Source organism: Tachyglossus aculeatus, chromosome 21 (genome assembly GCF_015852505.1).
Source record: "Tachyglossus aculeatus isolate mTacAcu1 chromosome 21, mTacAcu1.pri, whole genome shotgun sequence".
Taxonomy (NCBI): domain Eukaryota; kingdom Metazoa; phylum Chordata; class Mammalia; order Monotremata; family Tachyglossidae; genus Tachyglossus; species Tachyglossus aculeatus.
The window spans coordinates 47295271-47322217 of record NC_052086.1 but is presented as its reverse complement, the minus strand read 5'-3'; the positions used below and the strand labels follow the sequence as shown (position 1 = coordinate 47322217).

Sequence of the window (26947 nt, the reverse complement as noted above, 5' to 3'; positions counted from 1 at the left end):
AGCCCGGGGGATGACGTGGGCCGGGGGTCGACGGCGGGACGGGCGAGAACGAGGCACCGTGAGGAGGATAGCGGTGGCAGAGGAGCGGAGGGCGCGGGCTGGGCTGGAGAAGGACAGAAGGGAGGTGAGGGAGGAGGGGGCCAGGGGATGGACAGCCCTGAAGCCGAGATTGCCTTTTATAACAATAATAATAATAATAATAATAATAATAATGGCATTTGTTAAGCGCTTACTATGTGCACAGCACCGTTCTAAGCACTGGGGAGGTTACAGGGTGATCAGGTTGTCCCACGGGGGGCTCCCAGTCTTCATCCCCATTTTCCAAAGGAGGTAACTGAGACCCAGAGAAGTGAAGCGACTTGCCCAAAGTCACACAGTTGGGAAGTGGGGGAGCCGGGATTTGAACCCATGACCTCTGACTCCAAAGCCCGGGCTCTTCCCACTGAGCCCCGCTGCTTGTATCTACCCCAGCGCTTAGAACGGTGCTTGGCACGTAGTAAGCGCTAAACAAATACCGTCACTTTTATCATTATCATTACAAGATGATCAGGTTGTCCCACGCGGGGCTAACAGTCCTAATCCCCGTTTTGCAGATGAGGCCGCTGGGGTGCAGAGAAGTTAAGTGGCTTGCCCAAGGTCACACAGCAGACAAGTGGCGGAGCCGGGATTCGAACTCACCGTCCTCCGATTCCCCAGCCCGGGCACTTAACACTCAGCCGCGCTGCTTCTCCCGATCGGGGCCGGGTGCGGGAGGGAGCCCGCCAAACCGGCTCTCTTCCTCCCTTCAGAGCCCTGCTGAGGCCTCACCTCCTCCAGGAGGCCTGCCCAGACTGAGCACCCCCCCTTCCAATAATGATGGCGTTCGTTAAGCGCTTCCTATGTGCCGAGCACTGTTCTAAACGCTGGGGTAGATACAAGGAAATCAGGTTGTCCCAGGTGGGGCTCACAGTCTTAATCCCCATTTTCCAGGGGTGAGTGAGTGGGGCGCCTAGTAGATGGTTCCTTCTTCTACCTCACTACAGTACTCTCCCTAGGGCTCGGGACGGTGCTCCGCATACAGTAGTCGTGCAAGAAATACGGTAAGCTACAGGCGTTTATACAATAGGAGAGACTCTAAGGAACCATCTACTAGCCGCTCCACCCACTCACCCCTCCGCGGAGGAATTAGGGAAGGCGTGGAGAAGATGGCCATTAGAATCAATCAATCCATCAACCGTATTTATTGAGCGCTTACTGTGTGCAGAGCACTGGACTAAGCGCTTGGGAAGTCCAAGTTGGCAACGTATAGAGACAGTCATCATCATCATCATCATCAATCGTATTTATTGAGCGCTTACTATGTGCAGAGCACTGTACTAAGCACTTGGGAAGTCCAAGTTGGTAACATCTAGAGACAGTCCCTACCCAACAGCGAGCTCACAGTCTAGGAGGGGGAGACAGAGAACTAAACCAAACATACTAACAAAATAAAATAAATAGAATAGATAGGTACAAGTAAAATAAATAAATAGAGTAATGAATATGTACAAACAAGGGGGAGACAGAGAACAAAACCAAACATACTAACAAAATAAAATAAATAGAATAGATATCGGTACAAGTAAAATAAATAAATAAATAGAGTAAATGAATATGTACAAACAAGGGGGAGACAGAGAACAAAACCAAACATACTAACAAAATAAAATAAATAGAATAGATATAGATACAAGTAAAATAAATAAATAAATAGAGTAATGAATATGTACAAACAAGGGGGAGACAGAGAACAAAACCAAACATACTAACAAAATAAAATAAATAGAATAGATATAGGTACCAGTAAAATAAATAAATAAATAGAGTAATGAATATGTACAAACAAGGGGGAGACAGAGAACAAAACCAAACATACTAACAAAATAAAATAAATAGAATAGATATAGGTACAAGTAAAATAAATAGAGTAATGAATATGTACAAACAAGGGGGAGACAGAGAACAAAACCAAACATACTAACAAAATAAAATAAATAGAATAGATATAGGTACAAGTAAAATAAATAGAGTAATGAATATGTACAAACAAGGGGGAGACAGAGAACAAAACCAAACATACTAACAAAATAAAATAAATAGAATAGATATAGGTACAGGTAAAATAAATAAATAAATAGAGTAATGAATATGTACAAACAAGGGGGAGACAGAGAACAAAACCAAACATACTAACAAAATAAAATAAATAGAATAGATATAGGTACAAGTAAAATAAATAAATAAATGGAGTAATAAATATGTACAAACATATATACATATATACCAGGTGCTGTGGGGAAGGGAAGGAGGTAAGATGCCCCGGGGCCGTAGCCTGGTTCTAAAAATTCAGACTCTGAGTGCCACGGACTGATTGTTTTGGGTCCCCAGGCGCCTTATGACATAATTTAGCTCCTGGTGTGCTTGAAAATATTGACTAAATGGGTGCCACTTTAAATCGCATTACTCACCCTGAGCTCTACACCCTAATAATATAAAGTGTTTTTTTCTGATTGTAGTGTATATAGCTATAGTTCTATTGATTCTGGTGGTATGGACACCTGTCTACTTGTTTTGGTGTCTGTCTCCCCCTTCTAGACTGGGAGCCCGTTGTTGGGTAGGGACCGTCTCGATATGTTGCCGACTTGTACTTCCCAAGCGCTTAGTACAGTGCTCTGCACACAGTAAGCGCTCAATAAATACAATTGAACGAATAACAAGGAAAAAACCAAAGATCCTTACTCGATTTTCATTCTCTCTCCTTCGGCATGTAGAGAATAAGCTATTGAGTATTGTGTCTCAAACAAAATTATTGGTACCATGAGGTCTGTAATCTCTGTTTCCTATCTGTTAGGCCCTTCTGATCGACAGTGTGATGTTTTTGTGAGTCTGCTTTGTTTTTGGTGTCCCCTTTCCCGCTTAAAGCGTACACACGGCGAAATAAATTTTCGGAACATGAAATCTTTGTGTCTGACCTATTTTTCTCCTTTTCATTTTCTCATCTGTTTTAGTCTCTGTTTTATCTCTTTCAACTCTTCCATAACTCTTGCCATTCTTAAGATCTAAGCGCTTTCCTCCTTTTCTGTAGTTTTTCCCACACAGTATTTTTGGTACATGAAATTTGTCTGCCTTGCAGATGGGGAAACAGGCGCTGGAAAGTTAACTGACCTGTAAAAAGGGATACTGCGTTTACCTAATATAACGATCTGCACATAAGTTGGCACTCATGCGGTTTTGTTTATTGACACACTTTTTGCTACGCAATCCCAGACACTCTACTGGAATGTGTTATTGTTTCTCTCTCCATTTTTGCTCTAATCTTCCTGTATTTTCCCCATTTTGTGTCCTTCGTTCCCTTCCATTATTGACGCCTCTCCCCCAGAAATAGCCCGTTAACACTCCTATCTAGTACCTCAGTGAAGAGTATGGTAAGCTCACCATTATTTATATGCTGGAGAGAATATGAGATCGCCTGCAGACCTACGTATTGGCGCCCGCAAAACAAATAGTTCCTCTCAAAAGGGAAATTGTTAATATTTACAGATATTGATATTGCTACAGTTTAAGTGCTGCTACAAACCACCTCAAAGCGTCCTTGTGCCTTGGGGCTCTAGTAAACAAATAATGCATTGGGATTAGATTAGAGGATTTAAAAATCTGTATCTACAGTTTGTGAAGCTACACAGCATTTTCATGTCTGCACCGGTAAAAAGGACTGTGTAATCATTCACCCCACGCATAACAATAATAATCCATCAATCGTTTTTATTGAGCGCTTACTGTGTGCAGAGCACTGTACTAAGCGCTTGGGAAGTACAAGTTGGCAACATATAGAGACAGTCCCTACCCAACAGTGGGCTCACAGTCTGAAAGTCTAATAATGTCTAATAATGATGGCATTAATCACTTACTATGTGCAAAGCACTATTCTAAGCGCTGGGGAGGTTACAAGGTGATCAGGTTGTCCCACAGGGTGCTCACAGTCTTAATCCCCGTTTGACAGATGAGGTAACTGAGGCCCAGAGAAGTGAAGTGACTTGCCCAAAGTCACACAGCTGACAATTGGCGGAGCCGGGATTTGAACCCATGACCTCTGACTTCAGAGCCCGGGCTCTTTCCACTGAACCACGGTGCTTCGCTAGGGGAAAAGCATAGGGGAAAGAGATTGAAGAAAGTTACATTGCTATGCCAAAGTCAAGAAGCAAGTTAGAGGCAAAATTTGGATTCAGATTCGGCCTGTGGATTTTCAGTCCTTTTGCCATTAAGGTATTCAGAAGACATTTCCATTTTGAGCCTTCTTTTGGAGAAGAATGAAGGAAAAGGTGCTAAGTCTTGGTACAGTTCCAAGCCGATTCCGTGCTCCATTTCTCAAAGACACTTTCGAGGGACACCTAGCAGGGTAATTTTCAGAATGAAAATCTATTCAAAGTGGCCCTTATCTTGGTAATACAAGGGTACTTCAAAAGTAATTCTAAGTACTTTTTGGCTGCTTTCATTCCTGATTTACTGAATGCACGGTGCTTGCCGCGTGACTCTGTGAGCTTGTGTTAATGTCAGATAGAAACAGAGGCAAAGTTAAGCAAAGTTTAGGCCGTAATTTCCCCGCAAGTGATGCCCCAAAGCACCGCTGACTGGTTATCATAGCCAGTGTTTTTGTATTTCAGACTGGGAGGAAGCAGCTTATCTTAATTTAAGCCCGTAGGCAGGTTGCGTATAACCATATGCCTTTTTATCTGAGCCCATACTACAGGGCTGTGCATGTGTGAGGGCTTAAAAAAAGACCACTGATCAATTGGTATTCCTTTTATATTTGATCGTTCATCCTTTTTTTAAAGTTGAATAATAATAGTGGTACTTGTTAAGTGCTTTTAAGTGTGCCAAGCGCTGTTCTAAGCGCTGGGGTGGATACAAGTTAGGTTGGACCCAGTCCCCATCCCACATGGGGCTCACCGTCTCAATCCCTGTTTTACAGATGAGGTAACTGAGGCCCAGAGATTTGAAGTGATTTGCCCAAGGTCACACAGCAGACAAGCTGTGCCAGTGTTCTTGTATTTCAGACTGGGAGGAAACAGTTTATCTTAATTTAAGCCCATAGGCAGGTTGCGTATAACCATATGCCTTTTTATCTGAGCCCGTACTACAGAGCTCTGCATGTGTGAGGGCTCAAAAAACGACCGCTGATCAATTGGTATTCCTGTCGTATTTGATTGTTCATCCTTTTTTTAAAGTTGAATAATAATAATGGTACTTGTTAAGTGTTTACTGTGTGCCAAGCGCTGGTCTAAGCGCTGGGGTGGATACAAGTTAGGTTGGACCCAGTCCCCATCCCACATGGGGCTCACCGTCTCAATCCCTATTTTACAGATGAGGTAACTGAGGCCCAGAGATTTGAAGTGATTGGCCCAAGGTCACACAGCAGACAAGCTGTGCCAGTGTTCTTGTATTTCAGACTGGGAGGAAACAGTTTATCTTAATTTAAGCCCGTAGGCAGGTTGCGTATAACCATATGCCTTTTTATCTGAGCCCGTACTACAGAGCTCTGCATGTGTGAGGGCTCAAAAAAAGACCACTGATCAATTGGTATTCTTTCATATTTGATTGTTCATCCTTTTTTTAAAGTTGAATAATAATAATGGTACTTGTTAAGTGCCTACTGTGTGCCGAGCGCTGTTCTAAGCGCTGGGGTAGATACAAGTTAGGTTGGATCCAGTCCCCATCCCACATGGGGCTCACCGTCTCAATCCCTGTTTTACAGATGAGGTAACTGAGGCCCAGAGATTTGAAGTGATTTGCCTAAGGTCACACAGCAGACAAGCAGCAGGGCCAGGTTGAGAACCCCTGTCCTTCTTACTCCAAGGCTCATGCTCTATCATCATCATCATCAATCGTATTCGTTGAGCGCTTACTATGTGCAGAGCACTGTACTAAGCGCTTGGGAAGTACAAATTGGCAACATATAGAGACAGTCCCTACCCAACAGTGGGCTCACAGTCTAAAAGACTATCCACTAAGCCATGCTGCTCCTCTGGCCCTGCTTCCCTCCTCCTCCTCCTCCTCCCAAGGGCCCAGTCCGGGAAGCCCCACTCCTGCTGGTTTGGGAATTCTGCAATTCCCCCGTGTCCCCAGCTGCATCACACTCTGCCTAGTAGTGAAGATGACCCGTAGTAGCGACGATAACCAGTATTTTCCAGTAAAGTCTCAAAAGGTATCTCATCATTAACCCTAGAAAGGTTTCAGAAAAAGGACTCAAAAGACTCGCTGAGAGGTCATTGAAATTAAATCTGGGCCACTCCTCATGATATCTAGGGTCCTGGGAGCTTGCGCTAAGCCTAGCATATATGAAGCAGCTTAGATTCGCTCAGATTCAATCAATTAATGGTGTTTAGTGAGTCTTACTGTTTGTAGAGCACCGTACTAAGCACTTGACTTTACCTAGAACGCAGTAGGTAATACTGAATGTCAGAATGATCATTTGCATTTCTATTCCTTAACTATTGTTTGGGTAAGTAAAGGAAAAGAGGATCCACTGGACTGTGAGCCCGTTGCGGGCAGGGACTGTGCCTGTTTTTATCTTGTACTCTCCCAAATGCCGAGTGAAGTGCCGTGCGCACCATAAGCACTCAGTGAATAGGATGGAATGAAAAGAGGATCAAGACATGCCTTTATCCCTTGTGGATCTATAGGACGATGCGTTTCATCAGCTTTTAGGGGACGTTGCATTCATCATCATCATCATCATCAATCGTATTTATTGAGCGCTTACTGTGTGCAGAGCACTGGACTAAGCGCTTGGGAAGTCCAAGTTGGCAACATATAGAGACAGTCCCTACCCAACAGCGGGCTCACAGTCTAAAAGGGGGAGACAGAGAACAAAACCAAACATACTAACAAAATAAATAGAATAGATATGTACAAGTAAAATAAATAGAGTAATAAATCTGTACAGACATATATCCATATATACAAGTGCTGTGGAGAAGGGAAGGAGGTAAGATGGGGGGATGGAGAGGGGGACGAGGGGGAGACTCTGTCGTACTGCTCTGGGGCAATCTTAACTGTATTTTCATGAAATACCTGGAAAAGATTGGCTAAGGTGGCAATAGTTAATCATTTATTAGAGTGCTTCAGAAATTGCCAGGCAATTAATCTCCTCAAGCATCTTTCTAGGAGATTAGTTTCTGATAGAATTGCACCAAGAATGATCATCAAGAGGCATTATGATGTTGCCATTGCCTCTGCCCTTGTTAAAACTGATTCTGAAGGCCACAGTCAACCTAACTGGGCACTTAATAATAATAATGGCATTTATTAAGCGCTTACTATGTGCACAGCACTGTTTTAAGCACTGGGGAAGTTACAAGGTGATCAGGTTGTCCCACGGGGGGCTCCCAGTCTTAATCCCCATTTTCCAGATGAGGCAACTGAGGCCCAGAGAAGTGAAGTGACTTGCCCAAAGTCACACAGCTGACATGTGGTGGAGCCGGGATTTGAACCCATGACCTCTGACTCCAAAGCCTGGGCTCTTTCCACTGAGTCACGCTGCTTCTCTCCAAACACCTGGGTAATGGACTAATGCAATTAATACTATATAAATAATAATAATAATGGTATTTGTTAAGCGCTTACTATGTGCAAAGCACTGTTCTAAGTGCTGGGGAGGTTACAAGGTGATCAGGTTGTCCCACGGGGCTCACAGTTTTAATCTGCATTTTCCAGATGAGGGAACTGAGGCCCAGAGAAGTGAAGTGACTTGCCCAAAGTCACACAGCTGACAGGTGGCAGAGCCGGGATTTGAACCCATGACTTCTGACTCCAAAGCCCGTGTTCTTTCCACTGAGGTCACGGTTAGCCGTGTTCAGGACCTTCATCCGCTTCAACTCTCAACAGGGTTGCCAGTAGTGATAACTGTGGTATTTTATTACTCGTTGAATTTGTGCCAAGCGCCCTACCAAGTGCTGGCATTGAGACAAGATAATTAGGTCAGACACAGTCTCTGTCCCACACGGGGCCCCCAGTCTAAGAGAAAGGAAGAACAGATATTGAATTCCCATTTTACAGATGAGGACACCGAGGAAACGGGGACTTGCCCAAGGCCACACGGCAAGCAAGTGATGGAGCCAGGATGAGAAGTCAGGCCTTCCGACTCCCAATCCGCAGGGTCACGGTGCTAAGGCCCCACCCTCTATGCATCTAATAATGGCATTTATTAAGCGCTTACTATGCGCAAAGCACTGTTCTAAGCGCTGGGGAGGGTGAGAAGCAGCGTGGCTCAGTGGAAAGAGCCCAGGCTTTGGAGTCAGAGGTCATGGATTCGAATCCCGGCTCCGCCACATGTCTGCTGTGTGACCTTGCACAAGTCACTTCTCTGAGCATCAGTTCCCTCATCTGTAAAATGGAGATGAAGACTGAGCCCCACGTGGGCAACCTGATCACCTTGTATCCTCCCCAGCGCTTAGAACAGTGCTTTGCACATAGTAAGCGCTTAACAAATGCCATCATTATTATTATTATTATTACAAGGTGATTAGGTTGTCCCACTGGGGGCTCACAGTCTTAATCCCCATTTTACAGATGAGGTAACTGAGGCACAGAGAAGTGACTTGCCCAAAGTGGCGGAGCCGGGATTTGAACCCATGACCTCGGACTCCAAAGCCCGGGCTCTTTCCACTGAGCCACGCCGCTTCTCTAGCCCTTCAGGTTTCCCATCTTGGGGCCTGAACTGAGCCAGAAAGCCACTGAGTCCAAGATGGGAATTCTTATCCCGTGGCACTTCCCTCCACCTTGTCTCCAGATTGTTCGGATAGTTTGGTCAAATACTCCCTGTGGATCTGAATTTCCAAACTGCCGAGTCAAATCTCAGCCAGGGGGCAACTTTATTTTTTAATTTTTTCTTTCTTTCAGAGCTTTACTAGCGGTTTGCCTAAAATCTTCCCACAAAGTATATGGCCACCCATGGAGGTGACTTTTTAGCTGAAGCAGAGAAGCAACTTTGGCCTAATGGAAAGCGCGCAGCCCTGCGAGTCGGAAGACCAATCAATCAATCAATCGTATTTATTGAGCGCTTACTGTGTGCAGAGCACTGGACTAAGCGCTTGGGAAGTCCAAGTTGGCAACATCTAGAGACGGTCCCTTCCCAACAATGGGCTCACAGTCTAGGAGGGGGAGACAGACACCGGAACAAAACAAGTGGACAGGTGTCAAGACGTCAGAGCAAATAGAATTAAAGCTAAATGCACAGCATTAACAAAATAAATAGAATAGTAAATATGGACAAGTAAAATAAATAGAGTAATAAATCTGTACAGACATATATGCAGAAGCAGCGTGGCTCAGTGGAAAGAGCACGGGCTTTGGAGTCAGAGGTCATGGGTTCGAATTCCGACTCCGCCACATGTCTGCTGTGTGATCTTGGGCAAGTCACTTAACTTCTCTGGGCCTCAGTTACCTCATCTGTAAAATGGGGATTAAGACTGTGAGCCCCACGTGGGACAACCTGATCACCCTGTATCCTCCCCAGCACTCAGAACAGTGCTTTGCACATAGTAAGTGCTTAATAAATGCCAATTATTATTATTATATATGCAACTTGTACTTCCCAAGCGCTTAGTACAGTGCTCTGCACACAGTAAGCGCTCAATAAACACGATTGATTGATTGATTGATATATACAGGTGCTGTGGGGAGGGGTTTCTAACGCCGGCTCTGCCACTTGCCTGCTGTGTGACCTGGGGCAAGTTACTTAAATTACCTGCGCCTCAGTTTCCTCATCTGTAAAATGGGGATTCACTGCCTGGTCACTGGACTGTGAGTCCCATGGGAGACTGGCTGAGTCCATTCCGATTGCATTTTCTCTGCCTCAGTGCTTGGCACACGGTAAGCACTTAAAAATATCTACCGTTATTATTATCAGTTTGACTAAGCCCGGATTAGCATGGCAGCTGCGATTTCAATGATCAGAATCAATTTTTTGTCCTCATTTAGTTTTCATTTTGTCCCCTGAGGTGGGTGGGCCACAACTGGAAAGAACAAGCAATTTGCCCCCGATAATTCTTTGTTCTCTGTTTTTCTCTACCTTCCTGAAGCCAAACCACTGGATCTCACTCAGTTTTAAGTCTTTTGTGGACTTGACACCTGTCCACATGTTTTGTTTTGTTGTCTGTCTCCCCCGTATAGACTGTGAGCCCATTTTTGGGTAGAGACCGTCTCTATATGTTGCCGACTTGTACTTCCCAAGCGCTTAGTACGGTGCTCTGCACACAGTAAGCGCTCAGTAAATACGATTGAATGAATGACATCTGTAGAGAAGCAGCGTGGCTCAGTGGAAAGAGCACGGGCTTTGGAGTCAGAGGTCATGGGTTCGAATGCCGACTCTGCCGCATGTCAGCTGTGTGATCTTGGGCAAGTCACTTAACTTCTCTGGGCCTCAGTTACCTCATCTGTAAAATGGGGATTAAGACTGTGAGCCCCCCATGGGACAACCTGATCACCCTGTATCCTCCCCAGTGCTTAGAACAGTGCTTTGCACAGAGTAAGTGCTTAACAAATGCCAATTATTATTATTATTATTATTGTGGCATTTCTCAATGCCACGAGATGCTTTTTTATCACGAGGGAATGGAAAATTAAGACCATCGCAGAGGTCCTACTCCTTTCTCGCAGGTTTTCTCCATTCTCCTTCTATTTCCCCATCACAAGAGATCTCTCAGCCAAGGATTTTAATCATCATCATCATCATCATCATCATCATCATCATCATCAATCGTATTTATTGAACACTTACTGTGTGCAGAGCACTGTACTAAGCGCTTGGGAAGTACAAGTTGGCAACATATAGAGACAGTCCCTACCCAACAGTGGGCTCACAGTCTAAAAGGGGGGACAGAGAACAAAACCAAACATACTAACAAAATAAAATAAATAGAATAGATATGTACAAGTAAAATAAATAAATAAATAGAGTAATAAATATGTACAAACATGTAACAACTGTGGTGTCTGTTAAGTGATTACTGTTTGTACTAAACACTGTGGTAGATCTAATCAGGTCCCATATGGGGCTCACAGTCTAAGTAGGAGGGACAAATGAAATAATTATTGAAAGCCTTCCCTACAGGGGCTTTAAAATCATCAGTTTCCTAATCAATTCAATTCTGAGGCATAGAAATTAAAACTATAAATACTCAGCCGGACTGGAAGTCTGTCAGCACATTATAGATCCTGAATTTAAGGATTTAATCATGGGAATGTGGCGGGGGGGCGGGGGGGTGTCATAAAAATTAATTGAAAATCCATTAGAACTGCAAAGACATTTCATTTGCATCTGCTTCAGTTTTGAGGGAGTCCATGACACCCCGCTCATCTTTTCCCACTGTTTGGAAATGATTAAACTTCGGCCGAGATTCTTACAACCGCTTTGCGTTTTTGAGGTTCATGTTGATTCTTCAAAGCTAAAATGCTGTCTCCTCCAAAAAGCCATCCCTGACAAGCCGAGCCTCTCCCCATCTTATTCCCCCTTCCTTCTGTGTTGGGTCTGTACCTTCATAAACCATTTGATATTCATCCCACCCTCACCCCCACAGCACTTACCTACCTCTCCATATACTCTGCTACTTCCCCAAGCCGTAATTTATTTTAACGCCCGTCTCCCCCACCAGATTGTAAGCTCCTTGAGGACTCTATTGTAGTGACCCTCCCAAGCACTTAGTGCTCTGCACCCAGTAAGCACTCAATAAATAATAATAATAATTGTGGTATTTGTTAAGAATATTTGCATTCTTTGTATTATTTGTATTCTTTGTATTATTTGTATTTGTTTCAGAATCGATTGCACAAGTGCCACAAAGTAAGTTTCCAATAAGCAAAACGAGGTTCACGTTGATTCTTCAAAGCTAAAATGCTGTCTCCTCCAAAAAGCCATCCCTGACGAGCCGAGCCTCTCCCCATCTTATTCCCCCTTCCTTCTGTGTTGGGTCTGTACCTTCATAAACCATTTGATATTCATCCCACCCTCACCCCCACAGCACTTACGTACCTCTCGATATACTCTGCTACTTCCCCAAGCCGTAATTTATTTTAACGCCCGCCTCCCCCACCAGATTGTAAGCTCCTTGAGGACTCTATTGTAGTGACCCTCCCAAGCACTTAGTGCTCTGCACCCAGTAAGCACTCAATAAATAATACTAATAATTGTGGTATTTGTTAAGAATATTTGTATTCTTTGTATTCTTTGTATTTGTTTCAGAATCGATTGCACAAATGCCACAAAGTAAGTTTTCAATAAGCAAAACGAGGTTCATGTTGATTCTTCAAAGCTAAAATGCTGTCTCCTCCAAAAAGCCATCCCTGACGAGCCGAGCCTCTCCCCATCTTATTCCCCCTTCCTTCCGTGTTGGGTTTGTACTTTCATAAACCATTTGATATTCATCCCACCCTCACCCCCACAGCACTTACGTACCTCTCCATATACTCTGCTACTTCCCCAAGCTGTAATTTATTTTAACGCCCGTCTCCCGCACCAGATTGTAAGCTCCTTGAGGACTCTCTTGTAGTGACCCTCCCAAGCATGTAGTGCTCTGCACCCAGTAAGCACTCAATAAATAATACTAATAATTGTGGTATTTGTTAAGAATATTTGTATTCTTTGTATTATTTGTATTCTTTGTATTATTTGTATTTGTTTCAGAATCGATTGCACAAGTGCCACAAAGTAAGTTTTCAATAAGCGAAACGAGGTTCACGTTGATTCTTCAAAGCTAAAATGCTGTCTCCTCCAAAAAGCCATCCCTGACGAGCCGAGCCTCTCCCCATCTTATTCCCCCTTCCTTCCGTGTTGGGTTTGTACCTTCATAAACCGTTTGATATTCATCCCACCCTCACCCCCACAGCACTTACGTACCTCTCCATATACTCTGCTACTTCCCCAAGCCGTAATTTATTTTAACGCCCGTCTCCCGCACCAGATTGTAAGCTCCTTGAGGACTCTCTTGTAGTGACCCTCCCAAGCACTTAGTGCTCTGCACCCAGTAAGCACCCAATAAATAATACTAATAATTGTGGTATTTGTTAAGAATATTTGCATTCTTTGTATTATTTGTATTCTTTGTATTATTTGTATTTGTTTCAGAATCGATTGCACAAGTGCCACAAAGTAAGTTTTCAATAAGCAAAACGAGGTTCATGTTGATTCTTCAAAGCTAAAATGCTGTCTCCTCCAAAAAGCCATCCCTGACAAGCCGAGCCTCTCCCCATCTTATTCCCCCTTCCTTCCGTGTTGGGTTTGTACTTTCATAAACCGTTTGATATTCATCCCGCCCTCACCCCCACAGCATTTACGTACCTCTCCATATACTCTGCTACTTCCCCAAGCCGTAATTTATTTTAACGCCCGTCTCCCGCACCAGATTGTAAGCTTCTTGAGGACTCTATTGTAGTATACCCTCCCAAGCACTTAGTGCTCTGCACCCAGTAAGCGCTCAATAAATAATACTAATAATTGTGGTATTTGTTAAGAATATTTATATTATTTGTATTTGTTTCAGAATCGATTGCACAAGTGCCACAAAGTAAGTTTTCAATCAGCAAAACTGTCGAAATTGGTGGAATCATCACAATTTTCAGAATCTATGTGCCAACCACTGTACTAAGCACTGGGGTGGATACAAGCAAATTGCTCGGGACGCAGTCCCTGTCCTACGTGGGGGCTCACACTCTTCATCCCCATTTTACAGACGAGGTAACTGAGGCACAGAGAAGTGAAGTGACTTGCCCAATTAAAACCCAGCTGCTTCGCACTCCCAGGCCCGTGCTCTATCCACTAGGCCACACTTGATTTCGGTGAGCAGTTTTAGTAGATTTATTGAACCCCAGGTCGCACAACTGTAGACAAAAGCGGTACCCACCCAAGGCAACTTGGGCGGTGGGGACTGATTCGGAAAATTGGGAGGGTTCCACCCATTTCGACGGTTTGATTCGGAAAATTGGGAGGGTTCCACCCATTTCGACGGTTTTGCCGATTGAAAACTTACTTTGCGGCGCTTGTGCAATCGATTCTGAAACCCCAGCGCATTGGCATTCTGTTAATGTTTCATTGCAGCATTACCTTTTTAAAATGGAACTTAATTAAAAAGTTAGAACTCATTGAATCTGAAGCAGTAACTGCGTGATCATTTGATGTTGATCTATTGAATTTACATGTTCGAGCCATCAAATTTCCATCTTTATTTTATAAAATGGGATAAAATTCAGGGAAATTACAGAATACGAGACGTAATATGAAATAATGCTGAAACACACAGCATTGCTGCAGAATCCCAGAACAGGTAAAATGCTGCTAACGCCATGATTCGGATGGATTACACAGACTTTTATGTAATATTTTAGCCTGTAATTATTAAAAGCAATGTATCTGTAGTGTAGTGTATTTTATAAATGTCATTTTAATCATTCCAAATAATTTAATAAATATATATTCACCTGGGACAAGAGCGGGTTGTGTTACATTAAAAGATTTGGGATTTTGTTATTTATTGAATGTGACCTTATGAGTCAGTATATCTCGGTCTATTTAAAAAGTGTAGTATTGTTCTTCAATACAGTAACATTACATTTTCTTAAAATGTTGTAAAGTGTATATGTATGCATGTATGCGCACAATTATACATATACATTTATACTTTCTGTTCCTTGAGCAAGTAAAAACATTTTGCTGTATTAACTAGATTCTTTTGAACCATTTCAGGTCACACCCTGAGAAAGCTTGGAAGGAGTAGGTCCTGTTCACGGGAGAAAAAGGAGGTAATGTTCTCAAGTTGTTGTTTTTTTATGGTATTTATTAAGCTTTTACTCTATGACGAACACTGCTCCAAGCTCTGGGGTAGAAACAAGTTAATCAGGTTGGACACAGTCCCCTTCCTGCATGGGGATCACAGTTAAAGTAGGAGGGGAGTTATGGGAATTTTACGGGCAACTGGATTTATTACTCTATTTATTTATTATTACTCTATTTTTATTTATTTTATTTGTACATATTTATTCGATTTCTTTTATTTTGTTAATATGTTTGGTTTTATTCTCTGTCTCCCCCTTCTAGACTGTGAGCCCACTGTTGGGTAGGGACCGTCTCTATATGTTGCCGACTTGCACTTCCCAAGCGCAGGGACCATCTCTCTATGTTGCCGACTTGTACTTCCCAAGCGCTTAGTACAGTGCTCTGCACACAGTAAACGCTCAATAAATACGACTGAGTGAATGAATGAGTGAATTTTGATGATTCTAGAACATGTAGTTGTGAAAATACGTGTGGCTTTTGACCTTTTCCCCCCCCTAAAATCAGAATTTTATTTCCTGGTCAGTCAAGGTCAATCAGTCGGTGTTTGGGAATGAAAAGAGATAAAGCCAGATCCTTTTCTGGAGATTAGTCCAAGACCAAGATATAAGATCTTGGTTATCAATATAAGATATAAGAACTTATATCACGGTCTTCTAGACTGTGAGCCCGTTGTTGGGTAGGGACCGCCTCTATATGTTGCCGACCTTTACTTCCCAAGCGCTTAGTCCAGTGCTCTGCGCACAGTAAGCGCTCAATAAATACGATGGAATGAATAAATGAATGAACTTTTGCTTAAATAGGCTAAGTACCTGGGGTCAGGATCTGCAAGATAATATTGCAACTCCTGACCAGAAGTTGATCAGAAGGGATGGGTGGATCTTGTTGCGTGAATCGGCCTGTTGATGAAAGGCTTTTAGACTGTGAACCCACTGTTGGGTAGGGACTGTCTCTATATGTTGCCAATTTGTACTTCCCAAGCGCTTAGTACAGTGCTCTGCACATAGTAAGCGCTCAATAAATACGATTGATGATGATGATGAAAGATTTCTCTGAGTTCAGTGCCCGACCTGCTGTAGCTTCTCCGTTGGTACTGTTAAGTGATTATGAATTACCTTCAATACAGCAGCTTGATTTAGTGTAAAACCAAATCATTACTGGCAACCTGGCAATGAATGTTTGAGCCTGGTCTGTCTCTAAATTCTCAATACAATTTCACGCGCTTGTTAATGATGGACTTCAGAAACAAGAGTGACTCCTGACTTATTCAATCTCCACTTTCTCAACTCCCCACTCCTTTGATCGTCACACTTCCCGGGCTCCTCCACGTACTCTGCTCCCTTTCCCTATGCTTCTGGCTCCTGCACTTCCAAAATCCACTGTTTTTATACCTCATTCACCCCAATCTGGCCAGCTCCAACTTCTAGTCCGCACGTCTCCGCAGCCTAATAAGGACCCCGCCTGGGTCCTTCGAACTAGCCCAAAAAACCACATTTATCCTGTGTGAAGAGAGAGCCTAAGAAAAGATATGCAGGAAAGCTCAACTGCTTGACCTTGGATTGACATGCAACTACAACATTTATTTAAATCCCATTTAAAAGTTTTCCTCTAACCACTTTAGGAATTATTATTCATTCATCCATTCAGTCATATTTATTGAGCGCTTACTGTGTGCAGAGCACTGTATGAAGCGCTACGGTGCTCTCTGCACAGAGTAAGTGCTCAAGAATTGTACTTTCCAAGCACTTAGTACAGTGCTCTGCACACAGTAAGCGCTCAATAAATACGATTGAATGAATGAATGAAGTACAAGTTGGCAACATAGAGAGACGGTCCCTACCCAACAACGGGCTCACAGGCTAGAAGGGGGAGACAGACAACAAAACATATTAATAAAATAAATAGAATAGTAAATATGTACAAGAGACTAAATGTCACCTTTCTTCTTTCAACCAATTCCTCTTCGTTTGTCCGTCCGTGCACCCAAGTTGACAAAACACCATTTTATTTTATCTCAAGCATGCTGCATTTGTCGCCAAACAAAATATTTGCCATTGAATCTCTCAGCATTATCCTGAATTTCCATTTAATTCTCTACTTCTGGGCCATCTTATGTATTAGCAGGAAGGTTTATCCAGTGTCCTACCTATGAGTTTCGTGTCCTGCCCATTTTCATTTTGTGGATAATCCAGTTTGACACGTGAATTTGACACCTGTACTAGTCCCGATTTACACAAATGAGGCATAGCTGTTGCACACCCATTTGATCTTTTAAGCATTTCATCTCTAACCCAATTTGATTTTGACTGCCTGTGCGGTTCTTGTAATTTCCTCCCCATTTTTGCTGCATCATTTACAAATCTAACGCACCCATCGACAAGAGGAGCCACATCAATTGCTCAATATTAATTTCCTCCTCTTAGTTGAGCAGCAACTCCGGTATGGTTATAAATGGGACTGGCGAGTTTGCATCACTCTATTTGATTCCTGCGTGTAGATTAAAAATCATGGGTTGTTGAACATCGTGATTTTTGTTGTGCATTTCCAGCTCATCTCCTCCAGGAGATCTGTGTAGTCAATTGCATTCCAGCTTCGTAGAGCACATCGAAAACAGCGTCGAATTCCTCGAAGTTGAAAGCTGTTTGTTGGCAATGAATGAAAACTGGAAGTTGATATTTTCACATCTCTTCTGTTAGCTGGAGAAAGGCTGTGGTTAATAGTTGATTATCTTGAGCCGAATCCAGCTTTTTCTGTGCGGTTTAAGGTCATTTTCAAGGGTAAGCCACTCCCTAGATTGTTAAGCTTGTCGTGGCAGGGAACAAGAACTATCAACTTTATTTTGTACTCTCCCAAATGCTTAGTACAGTGCTTTGCACTCAGTAAGTGCTCAGGAAATAGGATCGATTGATCTTGATTTAAATGGCTGGTAAAGGCAGTGTGTATTGGTGAGCATAGTGGACAGTAGTTTTGGAGATTTTAAGCATTTACTCTATCTACCGTATTGTTTTTTATACTCTGCCCTGCGCACCACTCTTATTCATGTTGTATACATTAAATATGCATTGGGGCCCAATAATTTGAATAGTGGTACACCTCCTGCTTTGCAAAACTCTAATCTTAACTAGCCGTTTTCCAAATTTCACCTCACAGAGCCTTAATCAACTTCTTAAATTATTCCCGTAATTATTTCCAGATGATCTCTTGGCTGAATGGAGTTTACCGAGCCTTTAAGTTAAGAACATTGTAGCATTTTGTAGATTCTGCTTGTTATCCTCTCTTCATTTTCCTGTCCGGTTTCTGTTTCAGCCTTACGTCTCTTTAGGTTCTTTTCAAAGTCTCCATTTCATCTGTAACTCCCAGCTTCTTCCCTCTGAACTTTTGAGCCTCTTTTTTAATCATCTTCCAAATGTCCGTACCAAGCTCTCTGTATTCCTCCTCGTTTTTTCCCATAAGCTTTAATTTGTGGCTTTTAACATTCATTATCAGGCTCTCCTCTTGATCTTTAATTCCTTTTTTAGTGCTTTTTTCACTTTTGTCTCATTGGCTGACACAGCTGTGTGTTTAAAAAGTACATCATAATCCTTGCCGGTTTTCCACGGTGGAAGGGGAGGGCGTACGTTTGAAGCTCAGTCTGTGCAAAGACTACATAAGCACATCTTTATTAAGCAGGCACTTCTTGGTGCCTTCTGAGCTTTTAAAATTTGATCTTCTTGGCCAGTGTCATATTTTAACTTTGATTTCAGTGTCCGGTCGTCTCAGCAGGTACAAATGAGGTGTTCACTTATCCTTGAGACCCTGGAGGACCTTGTATTGGTAGCCAACAGTAAGGAATTCATCTGGTTTGAGGTGACTCCATTAGACTTTTTTCGGGCCCATTGAATTCTTTGCTCCTTTTTTGTATAAACTGTTATAAAGATCAGGTGGGCTCCACATTAACAGCCTAACAGACTTTTTGCACACTTTATTACCCTTTTCTAGCGTTGCCAAGAAGCATTTTTCATCGCTCTTTTTCATACGTTGTAGTACCTTCGCTCCAGATATTTGTTGAATTTTTTGAAGCGTGTCTTCCAAATCCATATAGAATCCTTCGATTACCTTCTTTCTGTTACGATGGGTTGCAGGTTGATGCTTTTGGAATAACGACGAGCATAACAGGGAGCATAATGATGATAATAATGTGTTTGTTAAAGTGCTTTCTACGTGCCGAACATTGTACTAAGTGCCGGGATATAAATAAAACAATCAGGTCAGATACAGTCACTGTCTTACATGGAGCTCCCAATCTAAGGTAGAGTGAGAACGGATATTTTATCCCCATTTTAATAATAATAATAATACTAATGATGATGGAGGCCTTCCCAGGCTGAGCCCCCTCTTTCCTCTCCCCCTCCTCCCCCTCCCCCCGGCCTTACCTCCTTCCCCTCCCCACAGCACCTCTATATATGTTTGTACATATTTATTACTCTTTTTATTCATTTTACTTATACATATTTATTCTATTTATTTTATTTTGTTAATATGTTTTGTTTTGTTGTCTGTCTCCCCCTTCTAGACTGTGATCCCGCTGTTGGGTAGGGACCGTCTTTATATGTTACCTCCTTACCATCTTACCTCCTTCCCTTCCCCACAGCACCTGTATATATGTATATATGTTTGTACATATTTATTGCTTTATTTATTTATTTATTTATTTTACTTGTACATATCTATTCTATTTATTTTATTTTGTTAGTATGTTTGGTTTAGTTCTCTGTCTCCCCCTTTTAGACTGTGAGCCCACTGTTGGGTAGGGACCGTCTCTATATGTTGCCAATTTGTACTTCCCAAGCGCTTAGTACAGTGCTCTGCACATAGTAAGCGCTCAATAAATACAATTGATGATGATGATAATATGTTGCCAACTTGTCCTTCCCAAGCGCTTAGTACAGTGCTCTGCACACAGTAAGCGCTCAATAAACACGATTGAATGAATGAATGAAATGATGGCATTTATGAAGCGCTTACTATGTGCAAAGCACTGTTCTAGGCACTGGGAAGGTTACAAGGTGATCAGGTTGTCCCACGGGGGGCTCATAGTCCTCATCCCCATTTTCCAGGTGAGGTAACTGAGGCACAGAGAAGTTAAATGACTTGCCCAAAGCCACACAGCTTGGCGGAGCCGGGATCTGAACCCATGAACTCTGACCCCAAAGTCCATGTTCTTTCCACTGAGCCACGCTGCTTCTCAGGTGAGGAATCTGAGGCACAGAGACGTTAAGTGACTTTCCCAAAGTCACTCAGCAGGGAAGTGTCAGAGCAGGATTTAGAACCGGGGTCCCCGGTTCCCAGGCCCATGCTCTTTCCATTAGGCCACACTGCTTCTCAAGATACGTGATATAGCTTTCTACAGCCTGCTTCCCCCTTCAATTCTCGCTCTGTAGTCTTTTTGCCTTGCTGAGAAAAGAGGCTAACTCTTGTTCCTCTGGGCAATAATTCTTCACATCTCCTCATTTCCCTTAAATCACTATTAGATGTCGGCCTTAATCCTGTCAGTTTTGTTGAGCCATAAATCCATAAACCTGTCTGGTGATAGTGTTTGTGTATCATGACTTGCTCTACATAGTTTATTCTTGTGGCGTCTGTCACACCTTCTGTTTGTTTGTTTTATGATGTTCGTTAAGCGCTTACAGTGTGTCAAGCACTGTTCTAAGTGCTGGGGTGGATACAGGTTTAGCAGGTTGGACACAGTCCCTGTCCCACTTGGGGTTCACCGTTTAAGTAAGAGGGAGTAGAATTTAACCCTCATTTTACAGTTGAGGAAACTGAGGCAGAGAGAAGTTAAATGACTCACCCAAGGTCGCCTCGCAAGCAGCTGGCCGAGTCAGGATTAGAACCGTGGTCCTCTGATTCCCAGGCCCCACGCTCTTTCCACTAAGTCAGTCCAGAGTAGAAATCCGCTTCCTTTTTCCTGTGGTTTGTAGACGAACATTTTTGCAGCAAACCTTTCAAATTGCCAGTCCCCATGATCTTTGGCGGTGGTGAAACTATAAGCGTTTCGGCGTCCTGGAAAGATGCAGTAGCTTGTCAATCAATCAATCAATCAGCCGTATTTACTGAGCGCTTACTGTGTGTCAAAATCTGTCAAAATCTGATGAGCTCCTCACTGGGCAGTGATTCCTTCGAATGGGATGCCATTGTTGGGTAGGGATTGTCTCTATTTTATTTGTTGCTGAATTGTGCTTTCCATTTTAGCCCCACAGGTTGTCACCTGCCCTCAACTTCTTTCTCTCTCTCTCTCTCTCTTTTTCCCCCTCCCCGCCTCACTCACACCCTCTTCCCAATCTTCTAGACTGTGAGCCCGCTGTTGGGTAGGGACCGTCTCTAGATGTTGCCAACTTGGACTTCCCAAGCGCTCAGTACAGTGCTCTGCACACAGTAAGCACTCAATAAATACAATTGAACGAATGAACAGGGAAGATTCAAACACTGCTTCAAGCTCTGGGGTAGAAACAAGTTAATCAGGTTGGACACAGTCCCCTGCCTGCATGGGGATCACAGTTAAAGTAGGAGGGGTGTTATGGGAATTTGACGGGCAACTGGATTTATTGCTCTGTTTATTTATTATTACTCTATTTTATTTGTACATATTTATTCTATTTTATTTTGTTAATATGTTTTGTTTTGTTCTCTGTCTCCCCCTTCTAGACTGTGAGCCCACTGCTGGGTAGGGACCGTCTCTAGATGTTGCCAACTTGGACTTCCCAAGTGCTCAGTACAGCGCTCTGCACACAGTAAGCGCTCAATAAATACGATTGAATGAATGAACAGGGAAGGTTCAACCACTGCTCCAAGCTCTGGGGTAGAAACAAGTTAATCAGGTTGGACACAGCCCCCTTCCTGCATGGGGATCACAGTTAAAGTAGGAGGGGAGTTATGGGAATTTGACGGGCAACTGGATTTATTGCTCTGTTTATTTATTATTACTCTATTTAATTTGTACATAATCAGGTTGGACACAGTCCCCTTCCTGCATGGGGATCACAGTTAAAGTAGGAGGGGAGTTATGGGAATTTGACGGGCAACTGGATTTATTACTCTATTTATTATTACTCTATTTTTTTTGTACATATTTATTCTGTTTCTTTAATTTTGTTAATATGTTTTGTTTTGTTCTCTGTCTCCCCTTCTCGACTGTGAGCCCACTGTTGGGTAGGGACCGTCTCTAGATGTTGCCAGCTTGGACTTCCCACGCGCTCAGTACAGTGCTCTGCACACAGTAAGCGCTCAATAAATACGATTGAACGAATGAACAGGGAAGATTCAAACACTGCTCCAGGCTCTGGGGTAGAAACAAGTTAATCAGGTTGGACACAGTCCCCTGCCTGCATGGGGGTCACAGTTAAAGTAGGAGGGGAGTTAGGGGAATTTGACGGGCAACTGGATTTATTGCTCTATTTATTCATTATTACTCTTTTTATTTTATTTGTACATAATCAGGTTGGACACAGTCCCCTTCCTACATGGGGATCACAGTTAAAGTAGGAGGGGAGTTATGGGAATTTGACGGGCAACTGGATTTATTACTCTATTTATTATTACTCTATTTTTTTATATATATTTATTCTGTTTCTTTTATTTTGTTAATATGTTTTGTTCTCTGTCTCCCCCCTCTCAACTGTGAGCCCACTGTTGGGTAGGGACCGTCTCTATATGTTGCCAACTTGGACTTCCCAAGCGCTCAGTACAGTGCTCTGCACCCAGTAAGCGCTCAATAAATACGATTGAACGAATAAACAGGGAAGATTCAAGCACTGCTCCAAGCTCTGGGGTAGAAACCAGTTAATCAGGTTGGACACAGTCCCCTTCCTGCATGGGGATCACGGTTAAAGTAGGAGGGGAGTTATGGGAATTTGACAGGCAACTGGATTTATTGCTCTATTTATTTATTATTACTCTATTTTATTTGTACATAATCAGGTTGGACACAGTCCCCTTCCTGCATGAGGATCACAGTAAAGTAGGAGGGGAGTTATGGGAATTTGACGGGCAACTGGATTTATTGCTCTATTTATTATTACTCTATTTTATTTGTACATATTTATTCTAATTATTTTATTTTGTTAATATGTTTTGTTTTGTTCTCTGTCTTCCCCTCCTAGATGGTGAGCCTGCTGTTGGGTAGGGACCGTCTCTAGATGTTGCCAACTTGGACTTTCCAAGCGCTTAGTACAGTGCTCTGCGCACAGTAAGCGCTCAATAAATACGATTGAACGAATGAACAGGGAAGATTCAAACACTGCTCCGGGCTGTAGGGTAGAAACAAGTTAATCAGGTTGGACACAGTCCCCTTCCCTGTCCCCTTGGAGAGGCAGCGTGGCTCAGTGGAAAGAGCCCGGGCTTTGGAGTCAGAGGTCACGGGTTCAAATCCCGGCTCCGCCTCTTGTCAGCTGGGTGACTTTGGGCAAGTCACTTCACTTCTCTGGGCCTCAGTTCCCTCATCTGTAAAATGGGAATTAAGACTGTGAGCCCCACATGGGACAACCTGATCACCTTGTATTCTCCCCAGCGCTTAGAACAGTGCTTTGCACATAGTAAGCGCTTAATAATGAATAAATAATAATAAATGCTATCATTATTCCTGCATGGGGATCACAGTTAAAGTAGGAGGGGAGTTATGGGAATTTGACGGGCAACTGGATTTATTGCTCTATTTATTTATTATTACTCTTTATTTATTTTACTTGTACATAATCAGGTTGGACACAGCCCCCTTCCTGCATGGGGATCACAGTTAAAGTAGGAGGGGAGTTATGGGAATTTGACGGGCAACTGGATTTATTACTCTATTTATTATTACTCTATTTTATTTGTACATATTTATTCTATTTCTTTTATTTTGTTAATATGTTTTGTTTTGTCCTCTGTCTCCCCCTTCTCGACTGTGAGCCCGCTGTTGGGTAGGGACCGCCTCTAGATGTTGCCAACTTGGACTTCCCAAGCGCTTAGTACAGTGTTCTGCACACAGTAAGCGCTCAATAAATACAATTGAATGAATGAATGAACTAATTAATTGGCCAACTGCAGCAATCATCATCTTTAGAGAGGCAGCATGGTGTAGTGGATAGAGCTTGGGACGGAGCGTTAGCAGGTCATGGGTTCCAATCCCGGCTCTGCCATTTGTCTGCTACGTGACCTTGGGCAAGTCACTTCACTTCTCTGGGCCTCACTTCCCTCATCTGTGAAATGGGGATGGAGACTGTGAGCCCCACGCGGGACAGGGGCCGTGTCCAACCCGATTTCTTGTATCCACCCCAACGGCTGGTCATACCTCAGACAAGCGGCAGAGCCGGGATTAGAACTGTGAATCTAAAAGAATCTAAAAGGATTCTTTTAGACTGTGAGCCCACTGTTGGGTAGGGACTGTCTCTATATGTTGCCAATTTGTACTTCCCAAGCGTTTAGTACAGTGCTCTGCACACAGTAAGCACTCAATAAATATGATTGATGATGATTAGAACCCTGGTCCTTTGTACTCCCAGGCCTGTGTGCCCCACTGCACTTTATATATATATATATATATATATATATATATATATATATATATATATATATATACATGTTTATAATTATAATTTTGTTTATTTTTATTAATGATGTGTATATAGTTATAATTCTGTTTCTTATTATTTCTATTTATTGATATTGAGGCTACTGATGCCTGTCTACTTGTTTTGATGTCTGTCTCCCCCCCTTCTAGACTGTGAGCCCGTTGTGGGCAGGGACTGTCTCTATTTGTTGCTGAATTGTACTTCCCAAGCGCTGAGTCCAATCAATCAATCAATCAATCATATTTATTGAGCGCTTACTATGTGCAGAGCACTGTACTAAGCGCTTGGGAAGTACAAATTGGCAACATATAGAGACAGTCCCTACCCAACAGTGGGCTCACAGTCTAAAAGGGGGAGCCAGAGAACAAAACCAAACATACTAACAAAATAAAATAAATAGAATAGATCATCATCATCATCATCAATCGTATTTATTGAGCACTTACTATGTGCAGAGCACTGTACTAAGCGCTTGGGAAGTACAAATTGGCAACATACAGAGACAGTCCCTACCCAACATTGGGCTCACAGTCTAAAAGGGGGAGACAGAGAACAAAACCAAACATACTAACAAAATAAAATAAATAGAATAGATCATCATCATCATCGTCAATCATATTTATTGAGTGCTTACTATGTGCAGAGCACTGTACTAAGCGCTTGGGAAGTACAAATTGGCAACATATAGAGACGGTCCCTACCCAACAGTGGGCTCACAGTCGAAAAGGGGGAGACAGAGAACAAAACCAAACTTACTAACAAAATAAAATAAATAGAATAGATATGTACAAGTAAAATAAATAAATAAATAAATAGAGTAATAAATATGTACAAACATATATACATATATACAGCGCTCTGCCCACAGTAAGCGCTCAATAAATACGATTGAATGAATGACTGAATGAATGCGGGACATGGACTGTGTCTGACCCGATTATCTGGTGTCTGCCTCAGCACTTAGGAGAGTTGTTGCACATATTAAGTGGTTTTAGACTGTGAGCCCACTCTTTTAGACTGTAAGCCCACTGTTGGGTAGGGACTGTCTCTATATGTTGCCAACTTGTACTTCCCAAGCGCTTAGTCCAGTGCTCTGCACACCGTAAGCGCTCAATAAATACGGTTGATGTTGATGTTGAAGTGGTTTAACAAATGTCATTTCTTAAAAAGATGATATTGACGTAATGAGGGGGCTTTGGGCTTTGAGGGTGGCGATCTCTAATAGCAGGTATTTCAGAGGGCATGATGATGGCAGTGTGATGACTGTCTTGCGCCAAGAGTAAATTCATTCATTCATTCGTTCAATCGTACTTATTGAGCGCTTACTGTGTGCAGAGCACTGTTATCATGAGGTGCGACTGCGACGGTTTCTGCCACATTATACACAGAAAGACTGTACTGACGTATTTGCTCCTTGTGTGATCTGACATTGTTTGCTCTTGCCAATTTGTACTTCCCAAGCGCTTAGTACAGTGCTCTGCACATAGTAAGCGCTCAATAAATACGATTGATGATGATGATGATGATGAAAGTTGTGTCAATACAGAGACAGTCCTAGAAAGATAACTGCTGAAACTATTTAGATGCTTTCGCAGAGACACGGTTCCAAAACAGAGGCCTTTTTCCTCACCCCTTCCAAATCCGGTTTCAGGCAAAACAGAAATCCTGGCTAGCTACAAACCGATGCTAAATCCAAGCCTTGCCTTTTGTTTTGTTTCCTGATTCTGATTAAAGATCATATTTATTAGACGGTCTCCTCTTTTCTGTTTGGACCCTCAAGACGTTGGCTGTTTTAATACTGCCAGAAGGAGACTCTCGTTGTCCAATTTCTGGAGAAATTGGTGCTGTCTACATGGAAAGGCAAGTTGTTTTTTAAAATTTGAGAAGCAGCGTGGCTCAGTCATCATCATCGTCAGTCGTATTTGTTGAGCGCTTACTGTGTGCAGAGCACTGTACTAAGCGCTTGGGAAGTCCAAGTTGGCAACATATAGAGACAGTCCCTACCCAACAGTGGGCTCACAGTCTAAAAGTAGAAAGAGCCCGGGCTTTGGAGTCAGAGATCATGGGTTCAAATCCCGGCTCCACCGGTTGTCAGCTGTGTGACTTTGGGCAAGTCACTTCACCTCTCTGGGCCTCAGTTACCTCATCTGTAAAGTGGGGATTAAGACTGTGAGCCACATGTGGGACAACGTGATCACCTGAAGACTGTGAGCCCACTGTTGGGTAGGGACCGTCTCTATATGTTGCCAATTTGTACTTCCCAAGCGCTTAGTACAGTGCTCTGCACACAGTAAGAGCTCAATAAATACGATTGATGATGATGATGAGGATCACCTTGTAACCCCCCCAAGCGCTTAGTGCTTTGCACATAGTAAGCGCTTAATAAATGCCGTCATTAAAATGTCAGTGGATATCCCTGCATTTAGACACACCAACCACCTTGGTGTACATTTGATAGATATTTTTAAAATCACACCCATGACTTTGTCAGGGAGGAAACGGCTACAGTTTGGGGGTTTGG

At 42.8% G+C, this 26947-nt stretch overlaps 1 protein-coding gene across 3 annotated transcripts in view; it reads left to right on the top strand.

The window, feature by feature from the left end:
* Positions 1-26947, top strand: part of LOC119942307 (katanin interacting protein) — a 174122-nt gene that overhangs the window by 6000 nt on the left and 141175 nt on the right. For all 3 annotated transcript variants that reach the window (XM_038763019.1, XM_038763018.1, XM_038763017.1), the window contains exon 2: positions 14753-14808. In XM_038763019.1, the coding sequence (XP_038618947.1) occupies positions 14753-14808 (56 nt within the window). The remainder of the gene's footprint in view (positions 1-14752; positions 14809-26947) is intronic.